This window comes from Coregonus lavaretus (genome assembly GCF_964263955.1).
Source record: "Coregonus lavaretus genome assembly, chromosome: 23".
In the NCBI taxonomy this organism is placed as follows: domain Eukaryota; kingdom Metazoa; phylum Chordata; class Actinopteri; order Salmoniformes; family Salmonidae; genus Coregonus; species Coregonus lavaretus.
In genome coordinates, this window is record NC_140010.1 from 35,248,291 (window position 1) to 35,275,942 (window position 27,652).

The following is a 27,652-nucleotide window of genomic DNA, read 5'->3' on the forward strand; positions in this document are numbered from 1 at the left end:
GTGGGATGCTTGTGGAAGGCTACCCGAAACGTTTGACCCAAGTTAAACAATTTAAAGGCAATGCTACCAAATACTAATTGAGTGTATGTAAACTTCTGACCCACTGGGAATGTGATGAAAGAAATAAAACCTGAAATAAATCATTCTCTCTACTATTATTCTGACATTTCACATTCTTAAAATTAAGTGGTGATCCTAACTGACCAAAGATAGGGAATTTTTACTAGGATTAAATGTCAGGAATTGTGAAAAACTGAGTTTAAATGTATTTGGCTAAGGTGTATGTAAACTTCCGACTTCAACTATAGGTACATTACTCAACCTTTCAAATGTAATAATGCGACCTTAAGTCTAACTAAGTTCCCGCTTTACACTTGAATTCAGTCTAACATTCCTTCTCACAAGCTCAGCCCTCAAAGCAAATTCAACTAGTGTTATTAATGAATCATGTTAGAAAAAGTATTTGACCCCTCTAAGTAAATCTGGACATTTTGAACTATAACACAGTGAAAAGAATACTATTCATAGTGAGATGATTTGCAGAACATGAAGCAGAGGTTACACACTTTCAGCTGACAGACTGAAAGGAGACCCTTCATATCTGCGGAATAATGAGCTCGGCTATCTCGTGTTTAGGAGAATAGTTGTACAGTATAACAGGCTGAACTTAATATGTGCAATCAAATCCAAATATTGTTTGTTTTTTACTGTGCCTTACTGGACACTGACATCAGTAAATACAAGTAGAAAAGTAAAAATACATAATAAAACGGGTTTGCAGCAGCACAACACATCTTTGTTGTTTGAGTCCCTCTCGAACGTCAACTACTTGCAAACAGGCACACTTTCAACATATCAGGTCAGGCGCCGAGGCACTCAAACACCATTCAAACCCTTTTACATTCTGCCTCAACTGGTCTCTCACCCCCTTCAGTTTACAAAATCTAAACAGATCTGAAACACAGTCAACGAATCACAGACGAAAATAAAGGAAAAACAAAATAGGGAAACTCAAGCTCCCTTCCTGACCTGGCAACACGGAGAGGCCCGATCTCAGAAGGCGAGCGTTATAATTAAGTGATAATGCCCGAGAAGCCAGTGTTTGGAGGATATATTGGCATGGGTGTTAGGCCCGAGACAAGATATAGTCCCGACACAAATCTAGGGTTGCTACCCAAGCTGGCTGGTTCGGTTGCCAGAGACGCGACCCAGTCGTTCGTTCTAAATGTTCTATTGCCATACTGGTTGGTAACATTCTTATCCCTTGCTTGCTAGCTAGCCAACTATGGCTAATTTACAGTCACATCCAACAGTGCAGCCAGAATAACAAAGTAGTGGCATTGGCATAAGCTGTTTCCTAGTGACATTTATTTGGATACATCCATAACAATGAGCTAAGGATGCGCGTTTTCACCTGGCATAGAAAATGTGGTCTCTCGTCAGGACATTTGTTCAGAGGAGCTAGCCAACAACACAGCTAACACAATCACTTAACTGAAGCTGGAAAGACTAAACTAGCTGCACATTCATTTGACCTGTTTTCTATTGATATTTCTTTGTATATATCCATAAGAATTATGCTGATTCATGATTTCGAGTCTCATCCCGACTCCCGACACGCTCATTACTATGCAACAGCTGGAGATCGAATTTGAATATTGAAACAATGTTGCAAATGTCGGAGAGACAGACAGCAAGGTTTATACACATCTTGTGGAATAGACACTGGCTGGAATGCGGTTTAAACCAATCAGCATTCAGGATTAGACCCACCCATTGTATAATGCTTTATAAGCGCTGTGTAAACGCGTAATAAACTACGTAAGCGTTGTGAGACGCTCAGGAGGCGGTGACACCCTCCCATTCTACCAGGTACTGGACCTTGCCGTCCAGGGTGACCCGGCGGGCCAGGACACGGTACTTCTCCCCGCACTCCAGGCGGCCTGCCGCCCCAAAGTAGCTGGTGATAGAGCTCTTGAGGTGGGACAGCTGGCCGCCTGGGCCCAGGCCGTGCACTATGTCCGTGGAGTGGAGCCCCGGCAAGGTGTTGGGGGGCTCTGGGTGGTGAGGGGGGACCCGTCGTGGCCGGCCCCGTCTCCTCTTCAGGGGGGGCTTGGCAATGGGCCAGTGGCGGCCCGTGCGCGTCTTAATGGAGCTACACAGGCTGGGGTGGAATAGAGGAGGGAGAGAGATTAGTAAAACACTTAGAGGTACTCCCAATTACCTACCATACAATGACTACAATACAACGGTACAATTACTTTCCATGTGAATGTGTGAGAGCCTGAGTGTGAATATGAGTATTTAAGGTGCGATAATGCAGAATGTACCTGGACTGTCTGGAGAGGTTAGTTGAGGTAGTTTCAGTGGTGCTGACGGCACCGATGGAGTCCACGTCTGATGTACTGGAGGATGGCAGAGATCTGTCGCTCCTGCTGCTGGAAGTAAAGGGGACACTTGTAACAACAACATTCAACAGTTTTCACAATTTGAGCAAAAGTTTCACAAATACTTTTTTTTTGGGGGGGGGGGGATAACTGACCTAGAGGCTAAGAGATCCAACGAGTGGGAATGCAGTGGTGGCTTCACATCCTTCAGGGGGGATAAAAATACATTAAACAACATGACTCTCAAATGCTTTAACTTTGGGTTAAGGTGTTAACATCGAATACACACACACCTGTGCCAAGAGTTCACTGGAGCGTCTTAGCTTGGCCAGAGTCTCCAGGGAGTGACCTCCCTGCTTCTTCCTCTTCTTGGCTTTCTTCACCACGCCATTGGTTAATTCACTGGAACAAGATTCAAATTCAAACCGTCAAATTGAGTCATCATAGTTTCCTTTTCTGCTACTTTAAACCTGTGGCCACCCAAACAATATCCAGCATATTTGTTAAACAAATCAGCCTTACCAGGATATATAGAATGCAAAAGTGTTATTAAATGAGTTAGTTTTTGAGTCCCACCTGGTGTTGGTCAGGGGTTTGATAGCCTTCCTGCCTTTAATCTTGATCTCATTGGAGGCCCTCTCTGGCTCCCCTCTGTCGGCCAGCAGCTCAGAGCTCTGGGGACCCGGAGGAAAACGGATCCTCAGCCCAAAGAGGTGCTTCTTCTTCTTAATCTCCTTCCCCGACATGAACCTGGGAGGAAGGGAGAGAGAGAGATGGGGAGAGGAGGATGGAGAAGGGGAGGACATGAATGAGAGAGGAAGGGAGAGGGGATGGACTGTCAATGAGTATAGTTATGCTGACATGATGGGAACAATCATGAAATCCTAGGGAGTGTGTGTAACTCACATGCTGTGGTTGCTATTCAGTGCTTCCAGAATACTTTCATATCGGTCCGATTGAGGAGTAGCTGAAAGCTGGAGTTGGAAAAATGCAATTGTACGATTAATTTGAGAGGTTGGAATTCAATATATTGCTGTGTGAAATAAAATATACTGAACAAAAATATAAACGCAACATGCAACAATTTCCCAAAGATTTTGCTGAGTTACAGTTCACATAAGGAAATCAGTCAATTGAAATAAATTAATTAGGCCCTAATCTATGGATTTCACATGACTGGGCAGGGGCGCAGCCTTGGGTGGGCATAGGCCCACCCACTTGTGAACCAGGCCCAACCAATCAGAATGAGTTTTTCCTCCACAAAAGGGCTTTATTACAGACAGAAATACTCCTCAATACCCCCCTCCTCTGACGATCCTGCAGGTGAAGAAGCTGGATGTGGAGGTCCTGGGCTGGCGTGGGTACACGTGGTCTGCGGTTGTGAGGCCGGTTGGACGTAGTGCAAAATTCTCTAAAACGACGTTGGAGGCGGCTTATGGTAGAGAAATTAAGATTAAATTCTCTGGAAACAGCTCTGGTGGACATTCCTGCAGTCAGCATGCCAATTGCACGCTCCCTCAAAACTTGAGACATCTGTTGCATTGCGTTGCATGACAAAACAGCAAAACTGTCTTTTAGTGTCCCCAGCACAAGGTGTGTAACCTGTGTAATGATCATGCTGTTTAATAAGCTTCTTGATATGCCACACCTGTCAGGTGGATTGATTGTCTTGACAAAGGATAAAATACTTACTAAAAGTGTTGTAAACAAATTTCTGCACAACATTTGAGAGAAATAAGCTTTTTGTGCGTATGGAACATTTCTGGGATCTTTTATTTCAGATCATGAAACATGGGACCAGCACTTTACATGTTGCATTTATATTTTGGTTCAGTGTAGAAAGAGCAAAAAAAAAAAAGGTTTGTCCTACCTCCAGGAGCTGCAGTTGTTCCCAGTTGTCGTTGATGTAAGTCATCAGCTCCAGCTCAGAATCAAAGTACTTCTTCTTGTGAATCACACTCAGATTGTAGAGGCTCAGGTGTGCAACGTCCACCCTATTGGAGAGAAACAAGGAAGGAAGCGCATAACAGTCAAGAGTCTATATGATTCGTTATTGGATTCATGTGCAATAGAATTTAATTGCTCCAATTTTCCTAGAGGGAACCATTGCATACACAAATCTCTTCTACACGTGTTTCACTCACCATCTAAGAGGCAGTCGTTTGAGGTACTCCGGTCCACTATTGCAAACTGAACAAATAAATAGATAGAACCTGATGAGAAAGAAGCACAAGAGCATATTTATTTTCTGCCACAGCATTTGTAGCCAGCACATACTTCCTGAAAGATGACACATCATGAGGCTTTAAAGGGGTGGTTGTTTTGTACCTATCTCCATAGAGCATGGGCGTCTTAAAACACTGGATACACGCCTCGTGGAACCACTGCTTACACCTGTTGCACTGGAGCATCTTCAGGTACCAGCTAAGGGAGAGAGGGGAGAAGGGTTAAACCAGAGTATGTATGGGAGTTGTGTGTGTGTGTGTGTGTGCTACTCACTCTCCAGGCCCTCCACAGTAGCAGTAGCATTGCTGGATGTTAGTCTTGTGGCCCTGGTCCCACACCAGGTCCTCAAGGGCATAAGGCAAAGAGTGGTTCATCTCCTGCTGGGCTTTGGGACCCTTCAGTGCACCCTTCTGTCAGAGAACACACACACCTGACTGTGAGCTCAATTGGTTGGAGCGTCCCCTTACCATTTATTACAACCTTTTCACACGGTGGTTCTGTGTCTGTGTATGGTCAAGTCATGTGAATGCGTGTGCTCACTTTCCAGTGTTTTCATATTGCGTTATGTTGTATTGTATTATAGTGTGTTGGTTTGTGTACCTTGCATGCTGAACTCACAAAATGAATTTCCATCTAAATATAAGTTATTGTATAGTTATAAGTACATTTGTTGTTGTGGCGAACACACACTCCCCACAGAGCCACTTCTCATCGGTGTCAATCAGACTGGAGTCGATGATGGGGGAGTGGCAGAGCTGGTGGTATCCTGAAAGGGAAAGATGGATCACAGTTAAGAGAGAATTACTATTGTATCAATGAGTGTTTCCAGAGGTGGGACCTCTATTGACTAAATAACAAACAAGGACTCCTTAACTTGGATATGAACCAGCAAACATCTGGTCCCAGGTGTCATTTCCAAACCTTGTCAGGTTAAAGAAGGAAGGGGTTAGGATGGTGATTGTGCCCTACCTTGTCCACACTTGTCGCAGATGACAATCTCGTTAGGCTCCTCAGAGCACTCATCCTGGCATATTGTGCAGACCATGTCCTCCCCTCCTTCGTCCCCTGAAAACAGACAAGACGGGATGGGTCACTCCTCTAGACAACCACACACTGCCCTTTAATTCCTACTTGGAACAACCAGGCAACCAGCATCACACATCCAAGGAAAGAAGGATAGAGAGATCAATAACGCAGAACAGTTCACTCTTGTGCTTTATAACTGACAAAAAAAAGTATGAGACCAAGGTAGGAAATCCCCATTTTACTAACGTGATGTGCAGAGTGAGTGAGGCTATATGGGGTCATATCTCCACAAACACATCCCAATTAGCTTCCAATCCAACATAATCAAATAAGCTGTTGCTTTCACCCAAAGTCGACAAATTAAAATCTGTCATTCATATCCAGCCCAAACAGGGAAGGGAGATATTTTTGAGAAGGCTGCCTTTTTATAAAGAAGTAAAACACGTTTCTTTTTTTTTTTTTGCACCACCTGCAACCTTACAGAGTAAAATTACATAAGCTAAACACCAGTGACAAAAACTTTTTAGGGCCTTATAAAATCTGTTTTTTTTGTTGTGGTAATTAACATTTAATTTAGAACGTTTTAGGGAAAGCCTTTCCATCTACCAGAATACTTTTCATTAGCATCATCGCTAACGGCTACACACAAAAGTGGTAGAAGCGTGCGCCACACATACAAAGACGGGAAATTCTCGTTGCCTCTTCAGAAAGTTGCAAGAAATATGAATCACAGATGCATTCTGTTCATGTCTTATGATAAACTTCGGCAAATTAATAAAATGTTCAATACATTTGGTTGATTCCCTACTAAGTTCAATAAAATGTTTGAATTTGTTTGAATTCCGTTTTAATGTCTGGATTCCGTGATTCCGCCTGCACCGCGGATTATATAGGGCACTAACCTTTACTACTTTGGAGGACTTTAGTTGAGGGGCCTAACTTCATATGAATTCATACTCAAATACCACTGGGGGTGTCATTTGAGGTTCAACATAACACGTCACAAGATCCCATTTCCTGCCACTTACACCAAATAAGATTGCCCAATTCCAGTATGTCAAACATCAGTCATGTGTCATCTAACTGAAATAGGCATGCCCATCTAATGTCTAGGCACCTCACTGAAGTGTAACCAATTAAACATGTATAAAATTAACTGAATGAACATGTATGAACACAGTAGTAATACAGGCTGAGGAGTACCTTCCCTATGCTTGTCTCGCGGCTCCGTGGGGAACTTACGTTTGGCGTGAGCCCAGAATCTCTGTGGTCTGTTAACTGTCAGGGACAAATTACAAAAGATAAACCCGAGCTGAACGGAGGAGATAGGAGGAGAAGGAAAACTCAACCAAGGATATCAACCCAACTGGAGATAGAATGAATGAGGGCAAGCCAAACTGAATTAATGAACACGTTTAACTGAAAACTGTACAGCCCGGAGAATAAATCATACACATTCTAAAAGCAAAATTCAAAGGATTCTGCCCATCATCTATTGGAAAACTCCTTTAGAGAAAATAGAAAGGCATGTATTTTACTTAGTAGATGGCATTTTTATTAAGAGTGTAATACAAGCATATTACACAAATGGCAAATATCCAACAAGTTGCACGTTCAACATATCAAGTAAGAATAAAACTGTCCATAAAACTGGAACTTGACATGGCAGCATGTCTTGGGTTGGGCACGAGAACTACTTGCCTGTCTGAATGTCCTTCCACAGAACCCAGGACTTTGACCGATCTTCAAAGACCACAAAACAGCGCTGCTTCCCCTTATTTATCTGAGGGAGGGAACATTTTTTAGTATATGATCCTTTACTGCAAAATGACATAAGATATGGCATTTTATAGAACACGTGAACACTAACACCAAATTGAAACTTTCCACCTATTAGCAACAGCTACTTACCTTAGTGATAATCCCCAAATAAAACAGGCCATCCGACCATCGGGCTAGGACCTCTTGTCCCTCTTTAAACTTGTCGCCGAGCTTGGTGTCCATGTCCCCTCCATGTCTATCCTCGGCAGGGTCGACGCTGGTCAGGGACACTGGCGTCTTGTGCTGCCGATGGGAATGTGCTTTCTGCTGGTGGACCGGCAAGTGCTCTAATGCTGTTGAGTCTCTGTCATATTGGAAGAGAGGGGTGAATTAGCCTAATTCCTACATTGTCCAAAAAATAGGTGTCACTGTCAAACATTGTCATTGTATTAAAGCTACAGGCGAGTGGAGTCTCACCATAGCAGCATATCTGACATTTCCAAAATATTCAAGGGAGACACAGAATAAAGGAGGATTATTTCAACAGAAACACAGGACAGACAATTCACATATTTTTGAGCAACTGCTGCAGAACAGAATAGCATAGAATTTGAAAGGCAGTCAACTCAGCTGCCAAGTAACTCATCATACTAGCTGTTTGTCTGATTAATCAGGCTGTAATACACAATGAATTGGTATATACAGCCTGAAACTAATACCTGCAAAATCGTGTAAATGTTCCTTACAAGCCAGAATGTTGAATAAATTACATTTAAAAGCTGCAATATGTAACTTTTTGGGCAACCCAACCAAATTCAGATAGAAATATGAGTTTTAGATATGTCATTCTCATTGAATACAAGTCTAAGAAGCAGTAGATATGTTCTATATGCTATTTATATGCTTCCCATTAACTTAAAACAAGCTGAAAATACAATATTTTTGGTTATTGAAAATATATTATTTCACAGGGGTTTAGATGGTACAATGGTTCTCTATACATTGCTTGTTTTGTCACATCAACTGAAATTAGGCGAACTATTAGAATTTTAGCAACCAGGAAATGGCAGAGCTATTCCTGCATATTGCACCTTTAAACTTACTCTATCGGTTGTCTGTGCAGTTTGTCCTTCAGCTGCTCGAAATTTGAGACAAATATCCACAGGAAGGTATAGTTTACCCTACTTTTTAGCTAGCTAGTCGGTAGGTATGTGGTTCAGTTTATATTGGATATTCGGTTCTCTGGTCAATAGCTATTGAAGCAAGCATGATTGAAGATATAAATCTTTTTTTTTATTACACAAAAAGTGTCGATTGTTCTCCATCCTCCCCTGATTCAGAATAGACTATTTTCATTGTTGAAGGGGTAACCACACAGACAACCGGTAGAGTAACTTTAAATGTAATTGTATTCAACATTCTGGCTTGTAAGGAACATTTACACGATTTTGCAGGTATTAGTTTCAGGCTGTATATACAAATTAATTGTGTATTACAGCCTGATTAATCAGACTAACTAGCTGTGAGAAAATTCACCGAGTCTTGGTGTATGATGTCCTTCAGTAAAAGGCATTAATCTGTTGTAAAATGGGGTGTTCAATTCGAACCCTACCCACTGTGCACCGTCACCGTTTCCTTTTGTTCGTGGGCTAGCTGTCTGGACATTGCATCCAGGATGAAATAATGAATGGATACATTTAGCTGCACATACGTTTTCAGTTCAACGACTAAGTTTAATGCATCATGCATGCAATTAGTCTTAGCGGTTGTCTAGGCTAAAAACAAGTGACAGACAGGTCTCGATCTATCACAGACGGAATGATTCTGGAGCTCACCCACACCCCCAAAAGAAAAACATGGTAATGTTTGATAAGGTACCTCATTCGGTCAGTTCGGAGGGTCAAAATGCCACATATATTGAAATACTCGGTCGTGATTGGCCTCGTGTCCGAGTAGCGGTAAGTCTCTTTGAAATGCAACTCTCTTAAAATGACACACTACCAAGGTTTTTTAGAAAATAACAAACGGGTCATTTTCCCCTAATACATTCGCCATTTTGGTTTCCCGCTGATCTGGGAGTGCATTGTGGGAATCGTTCGCTCAACCAGCCACTAACATCCACTTTTTTTCATACATTTGAAAATGAAGGTAGGACACGTTTCCACCCACGACCCACTTGAACCTTTTTTTTATGATTTAGACTAGAGTCGGAGGACCAATCCAATGTTTATGATCTACATTCATTTTATAGTCTCACCTAGACTGCATATCCAGGTCGTGAGCCCACAACTTTATTCTAATGTGTATAGTGGACATGCAACCTACTTTTCTGGAATTTGGGGGAGAAGTTTGGGGAAATGTAGAGCTGTAGTAGACTAGCCTATAATTATTATTAATAATACGGTTGATTCATCCATATCTTTGATGGGAATTAAAAAATATTATTATTTCCCATCAAAGATATGGATGCATCAACCGTCCACTTGTCGGCGCTTGAGAACCACAAACTGCACCATTTTCACCGCGGTGTTACAATGTAACAAAGTAGTAACATTGATATATTGTAACAGTTCCATATTTGTTAAAATTAATAGCTGTTTTTTATAACTGCGAGCTGCTGTAGGCTATCCTGTTTCAAACATTTACATTTTATGGCAAATTCCAGCATTCGTGAAAATCTGAATTAGTGACAGAGAAAAATAGTTATCATTTATTAATGTATGATTATTTCATAGTTATTATTATAATGATTTAATATGACAGATTTCATAGGGGAAATGATGGCTATGCATTGCTTTGCACAGAGGGGATGAAAGCGTTTGCGTCGGCAAAAAAAAACGTCCATCTGCCTTTATTTTCTGCAGTCCTTGTGAGATAAAGTATGTGGCTGGCTCCTAGTGGTAAAATCCTTTCTCCTAGTAGCATAATATTATGCTGGCAGCACGGTCGCGGATAATTTTTTTCTCAAAATAAAAGTCCCCCTGCAAAGACATGCTAAACTTTGGGAATATCGAATTTATTTTTTGCACTCAAAAAACTGTTATAAAATAAATGTATAATGTAAACTATTTTTGTATATAATGTTTCCGTCATCTTTTCCTATGACCGAAAAGAGCTTCTGGACATCAGAACAGCGATCACTTACCTCGATTTGGGTGAAGATTCCTACTTCAAGGAGTCAGAGGCACAGGACATGCTGCTCACCCTGGATAAGGCCCTAATCCCAGAGACTCGAAAAAGACAAAGGCGGCGTAATAGAGGCCGAGGTGGCGGAACCTTAACGAAACTACGTCGTTGAGTACATAAACCGCCTCTACCCTCCGTTCTATTGGCCAAAGTACAATCACTGAAGAACAAACTGGACGAGCTCCGTTCGAGACTATCCTATCAACGGGACCTGAAGAACTGTAATATCCTATGTTTCACGGAGTCATGGCTGAACAAGGACATGGATAATATACACTGAGGAACACCTATGTGAGAATGCCGTTCATTGACTACAGCTCACCGTTCAACACCATAGTGCACTCCAAGCTCATCACTAAGCTAAGGACCCTGGGACTGAACACCTCCCTCTGCAACTGTTTTTTCCTTTCCCCCTGATAACCAGGTGGCGAATCGCATCACTCCATGTCTGGCAGACATATCAGTGTGGATGTCGGATCACCACCTCAAGCTGAACCTCGGCAAGACGGAGCTGCTCTTCCTCCCGGGGAAGGACTGCCCGCTCCATGATCTCGCCATCACGGTTGACAACTCCATTGTGTCCTCCTCCCTGAGTGCAAAGAACCTTGGTGTGACCCTGGACAACACCCTGTCGTTCTCCGCTAACATCAAAGCGGTGACCCGATCCTGCAGGTTCATGCTCTACAACATTCGCTGAGTACGACCCTACCTTACACAGGAAGCGGCACAGGTCCTAATCCAGGCACTTGTCATCTCCCGTCTAGATTACTGCAACTCGCCGTTGGCTGGGCTCCCTGCCTGTGCCATTAAACCCCTACAACTCATCCAGAATGCCGCAGCCCGTCTGGTGTTCAACCTTCCCAAGTTCTCTCATGTCACCCCGCTCCTCCGCACACTCCACTGGCTTCCAGTTGAAGCTCGCATCTACTACAAAACCATGGTGCTTGCCTACGGAGCTGTGAGGGGAACGGCACCTCCTTACCTTCAGGCTCTGATCAGACCCTACACCCAAACGAGGGCACTACATTCATCCACCTCTGGCCTGCTAGCCCCCCTACCTCTACGGAAGCACAGTTCCCGATCAGCCCAGTCAAAGCTATTCGCTGTTCTGGAACCCCAATGGTGGAACAAGCTCCCCCACGACGCCAGGACAGCGGAGTCACTGACCACCTTCCGGAGACACTTGAAACCCTACCTCTTTAAGGAATATCTGGAATACTCTAACAGTAAACCTTCTACACCTCCCTCCCCCAGTGGTGGTTGTCCCACTGGCTATCCTAAGTTGAATGCACCAATTTGTAAGTCGCTCTGGATAAGAGCGTCTGCTAAATGACTTAAATTTAAATGTTTCAAGTTTTAATGTCTCATGCACAAGTACAGTGAAATGCCTTCCTGACGGGCCGCCCCCAGGTGGTAAAGGTAGGCAACAACACATCCGCCACGCTGACCCTCAACACGGGGGCCCCTCAGGTGTGCGTGCTTAGTCCCCTCTGGTACTACCTGTTCACCCACAACTTACGTTTGCCGATGACACAACGGTGGTAGGCCTGATCACAGACGACGATGAGACAGCCTAAAGGGAGGAGGTCAGAGACCTGGCAGTGTGGTGCCAGAACAACAACCTCTCCCTCAATGTCAGCAAGACAAAGGAGCTGATCGTGGAATACAGGAAACGGAGGGCCGAGCACGCCCCCATTCACATCGATGGGGCTGTAGTGGAGTGGGGTTGAGAGCTTCACCTTCCTCGGTGTCCACATCACTAAAGATCTATCATGGTCCACACACACCAACACAGTCGTGAAGAGGGCACGACAACACCTCTTCTCACCCTCAGGAGGCTGAAAAGATTTGTCATGGGCCCTCAGATCCTCAAAATGTTCTACAGCTGCACCATTGAGAGCATCTTGACTGGCTGCGTCACTGCTTGGTATGGCTGCTTGGCGTCCAACCGCTACAGAGGGTAGTGCATACAGCCTAGTACATCACTGGGTCCGAACTTCCTGCCATCCAGGACCTCAATACCAGGCGGTGTCAGAGGAAGGCCCTAAAAATTGTCAAATTTTTACGAAGCATGTGATTAATAACATTTAATTGTTTATATTGTTTTATTCATACCATCATTTCTTTTGAAAGTTTACACACATACTGGTATGCCTGCGATCCAAGATGGCGTAGTAGTGCAGTCCTGTTTTTGTTTTGTGTCTGTTTTTTTTCGTACATATTTCCCTATCAGACTTTTCATCCTTCTACAAAATATACTTTCATGCAACCCGCCTCACTCAATGTGGAACGGATTCTATTATTGACTTACCTTTTATCTAGAATCTCCAGTTGAAACTAGCTAGCCAGCTAACTAGCTACTTGCTATTAGCCACAGTTAGCGGTATTTCACCCAGAACATTTGATTTTTCTGCCGGAATAATTTAATCACTGGACATTAATCACCGGATCGCAACTAGCTAGCCGCAACCGAATGGATGTTGCTGTTTGGCTTATCACCACTGCCCCCGATGCGAGCACCAGTTAGCCTCGAGCTAGCCTAGAGCCAGGCCCATATCCCGGCTATCTACCTCTCGGTCTACCCGACGGGAGTAGCCAGCTAACTAGCTACTTGCTATCAGCTACCGTTAGCGGTTTTTCACCATTGTCCGTGGCCTGCACCACCTACCAGCCAGCTCTAGCCTGGACTATTATTCGGCCAGTCTGCACTGTCTGCACAGCGCGTTATCGACCCAGAACATATCAGTTTTTCTGCCGGAATCACTGAATCACTGGACCTTTAACTCCGGATTCATCGCTACCAGCTAGCTGCAACAAAATCCCCCAGCCCAGCTAAACCTGCCTTAGATAGCTCCTTTGTCCCACCCCCCATACACGCGGAGACCGACTCAATTGGTGCCTCCAGTGATGTTATCTCTTTCATTGTTACCCAACGCTTAGGTTTACCTCCACTTTACTCATATCCTTCCATATCCTTGTCTGTACATAATGCCCTGAATCTTTTCTACAACGCCCGGAAATCTGCCCCCTTTATTCTATGTACCCAACGCACTAGAAGACCAGTTCTTAAAGCCTTTAGCCGTATCCTTATTCTAGTCCTCCTCTGTTCCTCTGGTGATGTAGAGGCTAACCCAGGCCCTGCAGCCCTCAGTATCACTCCTACTCCCCAGGCGCTATCATTTGTTGACTTCTGTAATCGCAAAAGCCTTGGTTTCTTGCATGTTAATATCAGAAGTCTACTTCCTAAGTTTGAGTTATTCACTGCGTTAGCACACTCCACCAACCCTGATGTTCTAGCAGTGTCTGAATCCTGGCTTAGGAAGGCCACCAAAAATTCTGAAATGTCCATTCCCAACTATAACATTTTCCGTCTAGATAGAACTGCCAAAGGGGGTGGAGTTGCAATCTACTGTAGAGATAGCCTGCAGAGCTCTATCATACTATCCAGGTCTGTGCCCAAACAGTTTGAGCTTCTACTTCTAAAAATCCACCTTTCCAGAAATAAGTCTCTCACTGTTGCCGCTTGCTACAGACCCCCCTCAGCCCCCAGCTGTGCCCTGGACACCATATGTGAATTGATTGCCCCCCATTTATCCTCAGAGTTCGTACTGCTTGGTGACCTAAATTGGGATATGCTTAACACCCCGGCCATCCTACAATCCAAACTAGATGCCCTCAATCTCATACAAATTATCAACGAACCTACCAGGTACAACCCTAAATCCGTAAACATGGGTACCCTCATAGATATCATCCTGACTAACTTACCCTCTAAATACACCTCCGCTGTCTTCAACCAGGATCTCAGCGATCACTGCCTTATTGCCTGCGTCCGTAACTGGTCCGCGGTCAAACGACCACCCCTCATCACTGTCAAACGCTCCCTAAAACACTTTAGCAAGCAGGCCTTCCTAATTGACCTGGCCCAGGTATCCTGGATGGATATAGATCTCATTCCGTCAGTAGAGGATGCCTGGTTGTTCTTTAAAAGTAATTTCCTCTCAATCTTAAATAAACATGCCCCATTCAAAAAATACAGAACTAAGAACAGATATAGCCCCTGGTTCTCCTCAGACTTGACTGCCCTTGACCAGCACAAAAACATCCTGTGGCGTACTGCATTAGCATCAAATAGCCCCCGCGATATGCAACTTTTCAGGGAAGTTAGGAACCAATATACACAAGCAGTCAGGAAAGCAAAGGCTAACTTTTTCAAACAGAAATTTGCATCCTGTAGCACTAACTCCAAAAAGTTTTGGGACACTGTAAAGTCCATGGAGAATAAGAGCACTTCCTCCCAGCTGCCCACTGCACTGAGGCTAGGAAACACTATCACCACCGATAAATCTACAATAATCGAGAATTTCAACAAGCATTTTGCTACGGCTGGCCATGCTTTCCACCTGGCTACCACTACCCCGGCCACCAACTCTGCACCCTCCGCTGCAACTTGCCCATGCCCCCCCCCCCCCGCTTCTCCTTCACACAAATTCAGACAGCTGATGTTCTGAAAAAGCTGCAAAATCTGGACCCCTACAAATCAGCTGGGCTAGACAATCTGGACTCTTTCTTTCTAAAACTAGCCGCCGAAATTGTCGCAACCCCTATTACTAGCCTGTTCAACCTCTCTTTCGTAACGTCTGAGATCCCCAGAGATTGGAATGCTGCTGCGGTCATCCCCCTCTTCAAAGGGGGTGACACTCTAGATCCAAACTGTTACAGACCTATATCCATCCTGCCCTGCCTTTCGAAAGTATTTGAAAGCCAAGTTAACAAACAGATCACCGACCATTTCGAATCACACCGTACCTTCTCCGCTATGCAATCCGGTTTCCGAGCTGGTCATGGGTGCACTTCAGCCACGCTCAAGGTCCTAAACGATATTATAACCGCGATCGATAATAGACAGTACTGTGCAGCCGTCTTCATCGACCTGGCCAAGGCCAAGGCCATGTCGATTCTGTCAACCACCGCATTCTTATTGGAAGACTAAATAGCCTTAGTTTCTCAAATGACTGCCTCGCCTGGTTCACCAACTACTTCTCAGATAGAGTTCAATGTGTCAAATCGGAGGGCCTGTTGTCTGGACCTATGGCAGTCTCTATGGGGGTGCCACAGGGTTCAATTCTTGGGCCGACTCTTTTCTCCGTGTATATCAATGATGTCACTCTTGCTGCTGGTGACTCTCAGATCCACCTCTACGCAGACGACACCATTTTGTATACATCTGGCCCTTCATTGGACACTGTGTTAACAAACCTCCAAACGAGCTTCAATGCCATACAACACTCCTTCAGTAGCCTCCAACTGCTCTTAAACACTAGTAAAACTAAATGCATGCTCTTCAATCGAACGCTGCTGGCACCCGCCCACCCGACTAGAATCCCTACTCTCGACGGGTCTGACCTAGAGTATGTGGACAACTACAAATACCTAGGTGTCTGGTTAGACTGTAAACTCTCCTTCCAGACTCACATTAAGAATCTCCAATCCAAAGTTAAATCTAGAATCGGCTTCCTATTTCGCAACAAAGCCTCCTTCACTCATGCTGCCAAACATGCCCTCGTAAAACGGACTATCCTACCGATCCTTGACTTCGGCGATGTCATTTACAAAATAGCCTCCTGCCAAACATGCCCTCGTAAAACGGACTATCCTACCGATCCTTGACTTCGGCGATGTCATTTACAAAATAGCCTCCAACACTCTACTCAGCAAATTGGATGTAGTCTATCACAGTGCCATCCGTTTTGTCTCCAAAGCCTCATACACTACCCACCACTGTGACCTGTACGCTCTTGTTGGCTGGTCCTCACTACATGTTCGTCGTCAAACCCACTGGCTCCAGGCCATCTATAAATCACTGCTAGGCAAATCCCCGCCTTATCTTAGCTCATTGGTCACCATAGCAGCACCCACCCGTAGTCTGCGCTCCAGCAGGTATATCTCACTGGTCATCCCCAAAGCCAACACCTCCTTTGGCCGCCATTTCTTCCAGTTCTCTGCTGCCAATGACTGGAACGAATTGCAAAAATCTCTGAAGCTGGAGACTCTTATCTCCCTCACTAACTTTAAGCATCAGTTTTCAGAGCACCTTACCGATCACTGCACCTGTACACAGCCCATCTGAAATTAGCCCACCCAACTACCTCATCCCTATATTGTTATTTATTTTGCTCTTTTGCACCCCAGTATCTCTATTTGCACATAATCTCTTGCACATCTAGCATTCCAGTGTTAATACTAATTGTAATTATTTTGCACTATAGCCTATTTATTGCCTTACCTCCATAACTAACTCTGTGTTGTTGTTTTTGTCGCACTGCTTTGCTTTATCTTGGCCAGGTCGCAGTTGTAAATGAGAACTTGTTCTCAACTGGCTTACCTGGTTAAATAAAGGTTAAATAAAAAACAAACAAAAAAATGTTGAAAGCTATTGTGTAGACTATATTTAAATAAATACACAGATGTATGTTATTGGAATTACTCAGTAGAGTCTGCAAAACTTAGAAAAGTACTCTCTACAAGCAAATATGTATCCCATGTACAGTCTATTACAGTGTATTGCATTAGGGGCTATGGAGGGGGTGGAGAACGAAGTGTTGAATATGTATGACACAGTCCCCCTCCAAAACGACACATATTTGGTTAGTAGAGATCGTACTGAGTATTTCCCACCACACTTTAGCTGAGAACGTTAGAACAGTTCTCTCTACAGCTCAATATCCTCAACATACAAGTGCCAACATAGTATTTTTTCATTATTGGTGTTAAAAATGTTTTTTTTAACCACATTTTGTATTTGTTTTCATAAATTACTTATTGCCTTTTCTTGCTGGCCCAATACAAGTGGACGTTGATTAAAATGCAATATCTTTTGAATGAGTTATCCACATTGCAATGTTGTGAAATGCGTGGTTTTATTTTGAAGGTTTCAGCATTACCATACGATCGTGGCGTCATATTGCTGTTGCTGGCAGAATACTAGTCAGCAGCGCTGCCGGACCCGTGAACTGCGTAAAGAGCCGGTCTTTGGCTGTAGGCTATCTACACGAACGGAGAACTAAGAATAATCGTGTAACGGGACATTTTCCGTGTTAGAATATATTTTGTGAAATCTAGACTGTGCTTCGAACGCATTGGAAACTGAAAATTGTGTAGCCTACGAACACGGACTGCCTCTTCATGAGCTCCAGCTTCACTCCATTTATTTGGATTCTCTTTCGCAGTTCCACGTATTGAGATGATCTATTTTTGTGATGGCGAGAGGTCTGTTTCCACGGGCCTGGATAAAGAAATCATTCTATTTCCAGGTAACAATGCTATTTTAAAGCGTTTTACACATTTTATATTGACAGAGCCTGCAGTCAATAACATTGACACCGTGTGGTTACTGTCATTGACAGTTGTAGTTAGTGTATGCATTTTGTCGTGCAATATTACGTTCGCTGGACTCCTAAAATTCGGATGGGACAACATTTTTCATTTAATAGTAGCCTACATCTGGCTGCAATGCAGATTCTTCTTGCATGCTGAACTTGTTGATGCTGCAATGGAGTGCGTCAATTTGGTTTGGAAAAATAGTCCCTAAGAACTGACAGAAATAAATGAGGCACGACTCCATTATTATGTTATGGGACTAGGGCACTAGGCTACACTTTATTGAATATAGCTTAATACACTCTTATTGAATGTAGGCAAATTCATTGGCTCAGGGTGGTCCTGCTGTCCAATTCATGATATTGTTTTATTCATATAGTTCATTAAGTTACAATAACGAGTCACCTCAAACAGTGGGACTTGGGCCACCACCTTTGTCCTTGCCTGAGGCTACCAGTGGCATATGTGATTCTGCAGCTGCAACAGTTTGTTTATCCAGTGCAACAGAAGGAATGATCCACTGTGCTGGAAAATAAGGCTGAACCAAGGGTATTGGGCACTGGGGGCCTGCAATTCCCCTATACCAGGGATCATCAACTATACTGAACAATAATATAAACGCAAAATGCAACAGTTTCAAAGATTTTGCTGAGTTACAGTTCATATAAGGAAATCAGTCAATTTAACTAAATTCATTAGGCCCTAATCTATGGATTTCACGTGACTGGGAATAAAGATATGCATCTGTTGCTCACAGATACTTAAAAAAAATAGGTAGAGACATCATGCAGCGCGACACATCTCCTTTGCATAGAGTTGATCAGGCTGTTGATTGTGGCCTGTGGGATGTTGTTCCACTCCTCTTCAATGGCTGTGCGAAGTTGTTGGATATCCGTGGGAACAGGAACACACTGTCGTACACGTCGATCCATAGCATCCCAAACATGCTCAATGGGTGTCATGTCTGGTGAGTATGCAGGCCATGGAAGAACTGGGACATTTTCAGCTTCCAGGAATTGTGTACAGATCCTTGCGACATGGGGCCGTGCATTATCAAGCTGAAACATGAAGTGATGGCGGCGGATGAATGGCACGACAATGGGCCTCAGGATCTCGTCACAGTATCTCTGTGCATTGAAATTGCCATCGATAAAATGAAATTGTGTTCGTTGTCCGTAGCTTATGCCTGCCCATACCATAACCCCACCGCTACCATGGGGCACTCCGTTCACAACGTTGACATCAGCAAACCGCTCGCCCACACAACGCCATACACGTGGTCTGCGGTTGTGAGGCCGATTGGACGTACTGCCAAATTCTCTAAAACGACATTGGTTGAGAAATGAACATTCAATTCTCTGGCAACATCTTTGGTGGACATTCCTGCAGTCAGCATGCCAATTGCACGCTCCCTTAAAACTTGACAAAACTTCACATTTTAGAGTGGCCTTCTATTGTCCCCAGCACAAGGTGCACCTGTGTAATGATCATGCTATTTATTCAGCTTCTTGATGTGCCACACCTGTCAGGTGGATGGATTATATTGGCAAAGGAGAAATGGTCACAAACAGGGATGTAAACAAATGTATGCAAAATCTTGAGAGAAATTCGCTTTTTGTGCGTATGGAACATTTCTGGGATCTTTTATTTCAGTTTATATTTTTGTTTAGTGTAGATTCAGCTGCAAATAGTTTGTAGACTGCAAATTGACCACAAGAAGCCCAAACAGATATAATATCTATCTAAAACATAATCATTTCAAACCTTGCTTAACATTTTATAGGATCACGTGTCTCTCAATTATGCGTGGAAATACGAACAGATTTCCAAAACAAGTAGAACAAGTATTTGATACACTGCCGATTTTGCAGGTTTTCCTACTTACAAAGCATGTAGAGGTCTGTAATTTTTATCATAGGTACACAAAAATCCAGAAAATCACATTGTATGATCTTTAAGTAATTAATTTGCATTTTATTGCATGACATAAGTACTTGATACATCAGAAAAGCAGAACTTAATATTTGGTACAGAAACCTTTATTTGCAATTACAGAGATCATACGTTTCCTGTAGGTCTTGACCAGGTTTGCACACACTGCAGCAGGGATTTTGGCCCACTCCTCCATACAGACCTTCTCCAGATCCTTCAGGTTTCGGGGCTGTCGCTGGGCAATACGGACTTTCAGCTCCCTCCAAAGATTTTCTATTGGGTTCAGGTCTGGAGACTGGCTAGGCCACTCCAGGACCTTGAGATGCTTCTTATGGAGCCACTCCTTAGTTGCCCTGGCTGTGTGTTTCGGGTCGTTGTCATGCTGGAAGACCCAGCCACAACCCATCTTCAATGCTCTTACTGAGGGAAGGAGGTTGTTGGCCAAGATCTCGCGATACATGGCCCCTTCCATCCTCCCCTCAATACGGTGCAGTCGTCCTGTCCCCTTTGCAGAAAAGCATCCCCAAAGAATGATTTTTCCACCTCCATGCTTCACGGTTGGGATGGTGTTCTTGGGGTTGTACTCATCCTTCTTCTTCCTCCAAACACGGCGAGTGGAGTTTAGACCAAAAAGCTCTATTTTTGTCTCATCAGACCACATGACCTTGTCCCATTCCTCCTCTGGATCATCCAGATGGTCATTGGCAAACTTCAGACGGGCCTGGACATGCGCTGGCTTGAGCAGGGGGACCTTGCGTGCGCTGCAGTATTTTAATCCATGACGGCGTAGTGTGTTACTAATGGTTTTCTTTGAGACTGTGGTCCCAGCTCTCTTCAGGTCATTGACCAGGTCCTGCCATGTAGTTCTGGGCTGATCCCTCACCTTCCTCATGATCATTGATGCCCCACGAGGTGAGATCTTGCATGGAGCCCCAGACCGAGGGTGATTGACCGTCATCTTGAACTTCTTCCATTTTCTAATAATTGCGCCAACAGTTGTTGCCTTCTCACCAAGCTGCTTGCCTATTGTCCTGTAGCCCATCCCAGCCTTGTGCAGGTCTACAATTTTAACCCTGATGTCCTTACACAGCGCTCTGGTCTTGGCCATTGTGGAGAGGTTGGAGTCTGTTTGATTGAGTGTGTGGACAGGTGTCTTTTATACAGGTAACGAGTTCAAACAGGTGCAGTTAATACAGGTAATGAGTGGAGAACAGGAGGGCTTCTTAAAGAAAAACTAACAGGTCTGTGAGAGCCGGAATTCTTACTGGTTGGTAGGTGATCAAATACTTATGTCATGCAATAAAATGCAAATTAATTACTTAAAAATCATACAATGTGATTTTCTGGATTTTTGTTTTAGATTCTGTCTCTCACAGTTGAAGTGTACCTATGATAAAAATTACAGACCTCTACATGCTTTGTAAGTAGAAAAACCTGCAAAATCGGCAGTGTATCAAATACTTGTTCTCCCCACTGTATATATATACACAGTACCAGTCAAAAGTTTGTACACACCTACTCATTCAAGGATTTTTCTTAATTTTTTTTACTATTTTCTACATTGTAGAATAATAGTGAAGACATCAAAACTATGAAAAAACACATATGGAATCATGTAGTAACCAAAAAAGTGTTAATCAAATCAAAATATATTTTATATTTGAGATTCTTCAAAGTAGCCACCCTTTGCCTTGATGACAGCTTTACACACTCTTGGCATTCTCGCAACCAGCTTCATGAGGTAGTCACCTGGAATGCATTTAAATTAACAGGTGTGCCTTGTTAAAAGTTAATTTGTGGAATTTCTTTCCTTCTTAATGCATCTGAGCCAATCAGTTGTGTTGTGACAAGGTAGGGGTGGTATACAGAATATAGCCCTATTTGGTAAAAGACCAAGTCCATATTATGGCAAGAACAGCTCAAATAAGCAAAGAGAAACGACAGTCCATCATTTCTTTAAGACATGAAGGTCAGTCAATCCGGAAAATGTCAAGAACTTTCTTCAAGTGCGGTCTTAAAAACCATCAAGTAGGTGAACGGATGATCTCCGCATGTGTGGTTCTCACCGTGAAGCATGGAGGAGGATGTGTGATGGTGTGGGGGTGCTTTGCTGGTGACACTGTCAGTGATTTATTTAGAATTCAAGGCACACTTAACCAGCATGGCTACCACAGCATTCTGCAGCGATACGCCATCCCATCTGGTTTGCGCCTAGTGGAACTATCATTTGTTTTTCAACAGGACAATGACCCAACACACTTCCAGGCTGTGTAAGGGCTATTTTACCAAGAAGGAGAGTGATGGAGTGCTGCATCAGATGACCTGGCCTCCACAATCCCCTGACCTCAACCCAATTGAGATGGTTTGGGATGAGTTGGACCGCAGAGTGAAGGAAAAGCAGCCGATATTGTCAAAACGATACGATATATCGTCAAAATAATATCCCGATATGTAACTGTTTCAATATTTTTTTCCCCCCCATCTCTTACTGTATTCTGTTCCCATGTTTAGCTCTACTCAATAGTTGTTCTACCATCTGGGGTGTATTCAGTGACGTAAAATGTTCTGAACATTGCAGATAGAAATAGAACAAGTTGAGCAGACACGATTAAATCGCTCCATACGATTCCATGTTCTATCTGACAGACAATCGTATCAGTTTTACACTACACATTTTTATCTGAACGTTCTGTAACGTTACATCCTCCTGAAGAAACCCCCTGTTGTTAGAACAAGACTTTACTGCTCACTGTAGAATGTGGCCTGGCTTGTGACTCAAACAATAGTGACTTGGTCCTTGGGCCTACCTCTGGAGGCCCCTCTCTCTCTAACCCCTTTAAGCCATAACTCCCTCATGGTTCAAGCTTTTTCTTCTCAGCCCAAAACAACACTGCTCTAAGCTCCAGGCCTGATCATAGAGTCCTGATTAGAAATACTAAGTCAGAGAAAATCAAAGGTGATTTGTCCCGTCCCTTTTCCCTCACAAGTATCTTATTGGTCACAGTTTACCTTTCAGACATACTCTGATTCCGTTTTAATATCCACACATAGTATGAAGCAATTTATTGGCAGAGCAGTGGGGCAGTCAATCTCTGATTAGGCATGCATTCTAAGTAGTATGCTAGTATGGACATTGGAACGTAGCCTCCTGATTGCATACTGCATGTGATATGAGGCCTGTGACATAGCCTATAGCCTAGGTCGTAACTCAATTGATTTAGAACCATATCAAGAGTCTTCTATTACATTAAGACCAAACCAACACTTAACCCCAGAACTGTTGTTTAGTCTCAAAGGGCCATTGTTGGGCTACTGTGGTTGTGAGATCAATAGCTTGATTATGTGACCCCACTGTCACCGTGGAAACTACAGTACCGCTGGTTGTCTGTTGTTGGTCACATGAAAGTGTTGATTAGGAAGCGCTAATTAGTATACCGCCATTGACCAGGCTGGCCTCATTTTTTACTGTCATGGCAAAATAGGGGTTTATTCTCTCTCTCACTCCATTTGTTTGTAGATTCATGTGAATGTATACCCTTAAAAGTCCAGAATATAACAGAATACCTCACCTTATCCAGATCATGCCGTTAATGAAAAATCCATTGTTTCAGATACATTGAAAATCGAATGCTTACTGACAACTGAACTTTAGATATTAGATGGAATGATGTTTACTATGTAGGGTAGGGACTCAGCACACTATTTTACAACACGGTGGTAGATTGAACATGGTGGTTAAACATTGTGCACTTAATGCACTACTCATTGATGCATTGGTGCATGCTCATGCATTTAAAGGGAAGGTGTAGAATAAAGTAACCAACTAACCCTGTTTGTTTTGTTTGACCCCTGTAGGCTCGCATCTCCTTTGTGCGGGTGAAATACCTTTTCCTCACCTGGCTGACAGTGTTTGTCGGGGGCTGGGTGATCTACGTCCAGTACTCCAACTACACCGAGCTGTGCAGAGGACATGAGTGCAAAAACACCATAGTGAGTACGGACACATCTGTCATATCCATGGTCCACTTTTTTATTTATTACATATTTTTATGTATTTATTGAAAGACAGTCAGTAGGGGGTACAGTAAAGACAAGGCGTGTGTTGAACAGGCAGTGGGCCAGATTGGAATGACAACACTGTGGGGAGGCGGCAGCACTAACTGCTAGTTACAACCCAGTTCTACTATGGTAGTGGTGGTAGTAGCACTGCTATAGAGCATCACCCATAGCATCTCACCCATCTTCACAAGTGGTCCGCCATCTATGGTTCTCACTTTGTAAAATCTGGTGTATTGTAGAGTAAAGCAATGGAGAGATAGACTAACACCAACCCATCTCCACTTCTCCCCCAGTGTGACAAATACAGGAGAGGCATCATTGACGGCTCGGCCTGCAGCGGCCTTTGTGACAAAGACACCCTCTACCTGGGCAGGTGCCTCTCTACCAGCCCCAACAACCAGGTGAGGTAACAGACCATGCCCCTACCTCTGAGCTGCAGGGGTTACTGTACTGTACAAGTTGTCTTGGTCTGTACCAAGTACAGATCCAGGATCAGTAAAACCAACCTTAGATCGGTGCATCTAGGGACAACCTCCTAGGACCCGGACCTACAGCCCTAATGTTGACTCAAGGCACTTCAGCAACTTCCAGTATGTTGACAATGGTTTTATTGAAGGGCGTGGTGTCTTTAGTAGAAGTTCACTACAGTATTTCCATGCACAGTCAGTCCAGAATAATAATCCAGTACATTTTACGTCATTTAGCAGACGCTCTTATCCAGAGCGACTTACAGTTAGTGCATACACTATTTTTTTCCAATACTAGCCCCCCCGTGGGAATCGAACCCACAACCCTGGCGTTGCAAACGCCATGCTCTACCAACTGAGCTACATCCCTGCCGGCCATTCCCTCCCCTACCCTGGACGACGCTGGGCCAATTGTGCACCGCCCCATGGGTCTCCCGGTCGCGGCCAGCTACGACAGAGCCTGGATTGGTTGTTCTTATCGACTGTAGGTGTATAATAATGTAATGCCACTATCTGGTTGTCCCCCTTGTCCGGGCCCTCAGGTGTACACAGGTGGCTGGGGTGACCTGGACGGGGTGATCCGCTGCCAGGTGGGGGAGGTGCTGCACTATGAGCTGGGAGAGGAGCCGAAGCCCAGGAGAGAGGCTGCGGTCTTCGACAAACCCACCCGCGGAACGTCTGTGGAGAAGTTCCGCGAGATGGTTTTCAATCACCTCAAGGTATTGGAACTATTGCTGCTTTGACTTCAGCAGATGCTGTCACAATAATCAGCATAAGTTTTAACAAGGATTTTTGTCTTCATCGAAGGCATTTGTTGCTTTGGTTATTTATTTCACCAACATTTTTACTGAAATCTCTGCATAGTTTATAGAGGATATCAGCTAAACTGCTCTTCTTCTCCTTCCTCCCCCTTTCTCTCCACTTACTCCCCCATCTCCAGTCAAAGCTGGGCGAGCAGGCTAGTCTGGCCAGCCTGGTGACCCAAATCCTCAGCGTCGCTGACGGCAACAAGGACGGCCACGTCTCGCTCCCAGAGGCCCGTTCAGCCTGGGCTCTTCTCCAGTTGGATGAGGTGCTGCTGGGGCTGCTCCTCCAGGAACGGGGCCACACCCCCCGTCTGATGGGCTTCTGTGGAGACCTGTACATGACCGAGAGGGTACCCTATGGCCCCCTTTACGGTGTCAGCCTCCCCTGGCCCCTGGAGGCCTGGGTCCCCAGTGGGGTCCGACGCAGCATGGACCAGTGGTTCACCCCCTCGTGGCCCCGCAAGGCCAAGATCTCCATGGGTCTCCTGGAGCTGGTAGAGGACATCTTCCACGGCAACTATGGCAGCTTCCTCATGTGCGACCTGAGCGCCGACCACTTCGGCTACACGGACCGCCACGACTTCCGCCTCACCGACCCGAGGGCCATCATCTCTGAGGACGCGTTCAGGCGAACCATGCGCGCGCTGCACTGCGAGAAGGACGACGACTGCGTGTTGGGGGCGGACTGCCGTACGCCATGCGATGTCGCTCAGAGACGATGCAGGGAGGAGGTGACCCAGCCCAACCTGGCTAAGGCCTGCGGGGCGCTGAGGGACTACCTCCTGAGGGGGGCACCATCGGAGCTGAGGGAGGAGCTAGAGAGGCAGCTGTATGCCTGCATGGCCCTCAGGGGCTCGGCGGGACAGATGGACATGGAGCACTCCCTGATCCTGAACAACCTCAAAGCGCTGCTGTGGAAACAGATCTCGCATACTAAAGACTCATGATGCTCAAAGAATTAAGACTGATTGACAAGTCTGCTACTGACACAGTGGCTTAGGAAGAAGAGGAGCCTTTGGGGAGATGATTTCTAAAAACTCAACCGTTCATTCAAGATGTACTACATTGTTTTATTTACCACCTGTTTTATGCTGCATAGCAGTTGGTTTGGCGGTGTCGGAGGTGTAACTGCATTAGAGCTGTGAAATCCACAAGTGGCTCCTGGCATTATACCTATTTGAAAGGAAATTACTGGTATTCGAAATATGGTGGAACTCCCTTTAGTCCATACCTTGACCAATCCAATGCTTTTCGATTGATGGGAAAATGCTAGTTTCTATGTTTTTTAGTAAAAAAGATGGAGGAAGATAAGTGTTTCCATTTACATTTTTACATTTTAGTCATTTAGCAGACGCTCTTATCCAGAGCGACTTACAGGAGCAATTAGGGTTAAGTGCCTTGCTCAAGGGCACATTTACGTCATTTAGCAGACTCTCTTATCCAGAGCGACTCACCAATTGGTGCGTTCACCCTATAGCCAGTGGGATAACCACTTTACAATTTTGGGGGGGGGGGGGGGGGGGGGGGTAGAAGGATTACTTTATCCTATCCCAGGTATTCCTTAAAGAGGTGGGGTTTCAAATGCCTCCGGAAGGTGGTGAGTGACTCCGCTGTCCTGGCGTCGTGAGGGAGTTTGTTCCACCATTGGGGTGCCAGAGCAGCGAACAGTTTTGACTGGGCTGAGCGGGAACTATGCTTCCGCAGAGGAAGGGGAGCCAGCAGGCCAGAGGTGGATGAACGCAATGCCCTCGTTTGGGTGTAGGGACTGATCAGAGCCTGAAGGTACGGAGGTGCCGTTCCCCTCACAGCTCCGTAGGCAAGCACCATGGTCTTGTAGCGGATGCGAGCTTCAACTGGAAGCCAGTGGAGTGTGCGGAGGAGGGGGGTGACGTGAGAGAACTTGGGAAGGTTGAACACCAGACGGGCTGCGGCATTCTGGATGAGTTGTAGGGGTTTAATGGCACAGGCAGGGAGGCCAGCCAACAGCGAGTTGCAGTAGTCCAGACGGGAGATGACAAGTGCCTGGATTAGGACCTGTGCCGCTTCCTGTGTAAGGCAGGGTCGTACTCTCCGAATGTTGTAGAGCATGAACCTGCAGGAGCGGGTCACCGCCTTGATGTTTCCAATGACATCATCAGTGTGCATCGTGTGATTTTAACCAACTATAAGTAGACATTGCCTATTAAACCTTAGCTTCCTCTATCTTTTTTACTACGTAGCATAGAAACGTGCCATTTTCACATATTTTGATGTTGGGGTGGTGCTGGAGATCAATATGAAGTTGTTTTTTCACATATCCCTTTAAGAGAAACTAAAACAAATTTTACAACTTCAAACACTGGAATGTGAGATGTAGTCTACACCTCGATTAGGCTGATAGAAATCCTCATTATTTCATTTAATGATTTTCAATTTGAGCGTC

The 27,652-nt window shown here is 44.6% G+C and overlaps 2 protein-coding genes across 3 annotated transcripts; one reads left to right on the plus strand and one right to left on the minus strand.

Annotated features, from left to right (window-relative positions):
- Positions 1-1,558: 1,558 nt before the first annotated feature.
- On the minus strand, positions 1,559-9,476 carry LOC311098753 (metal-response element-binding transcription factor 2-like). 2 transcript variants are annotated; one of them, XM_084139305.1, is made up of 15 exons: positions 9,279-9,476; positions 7,551-7,764; positions 7,341-7,422; positions 5,583-5,678; positions 5,279-5,379; positions 4,887-5,023; positions 4,716-4,811; positions 4,532-4,600; positions 4,258-4,381; positions 3,294-3,361; positions 2,964-3,137; positions 2,681-2,789; positions 2,543-2,592; positions 2,331-2,435; positions 1,559-2,164 (listed from the first exon to the last, which is right to left on the minus strand). In XM_084139305.1, exons 1-15 carry the CDS (start codon positions 9,281-9,283, stop codon positions 1,840-1,842), a joined length of 1,755 nt encoding a protein of 584 aa, XP_083995431.1. In that variant the 5' UTR covers positions 9,284-9,476; the 3' UTR covers positions 1,559-1,839. The 2 variants fall into 2 exon arrangements, with proteins under 2 accessions (XP_083995431.1, XP_083995430.1); XM_084139304.1 differs by having other exon boundaries at positions 1,765-2,164; positions 2,331-2,438; positions 9,279-9,474.
- An 8,369-nt stretch (positions 9,477-17,845) lies between these two features.
- LOC311099026 (divergent protein kinase domain 1A-like) lies at positions 17,846-26,541 on the plus strand (the record flags this gene model as incomplete). Its single annotated transcript, XM_084139624.1, has 5 exons — positions 17,846-17,899; positions 23,754-23,888; positions 24,251-24,358; positions 24,967-25,143; positions 25,365-26,541. 5 exons carry the CDS (start codon positions 17,846-17,848, stop codon positions 26,175-26,177), a joined length of 1,287 nt encoding a protein of 428 aa, XP_083995750.1. The 3' UTR covers positions 26,178-26,541.
- Between the last annotated feature and the right edge of the window lie 1,111 nt (positions 26,542-27,652).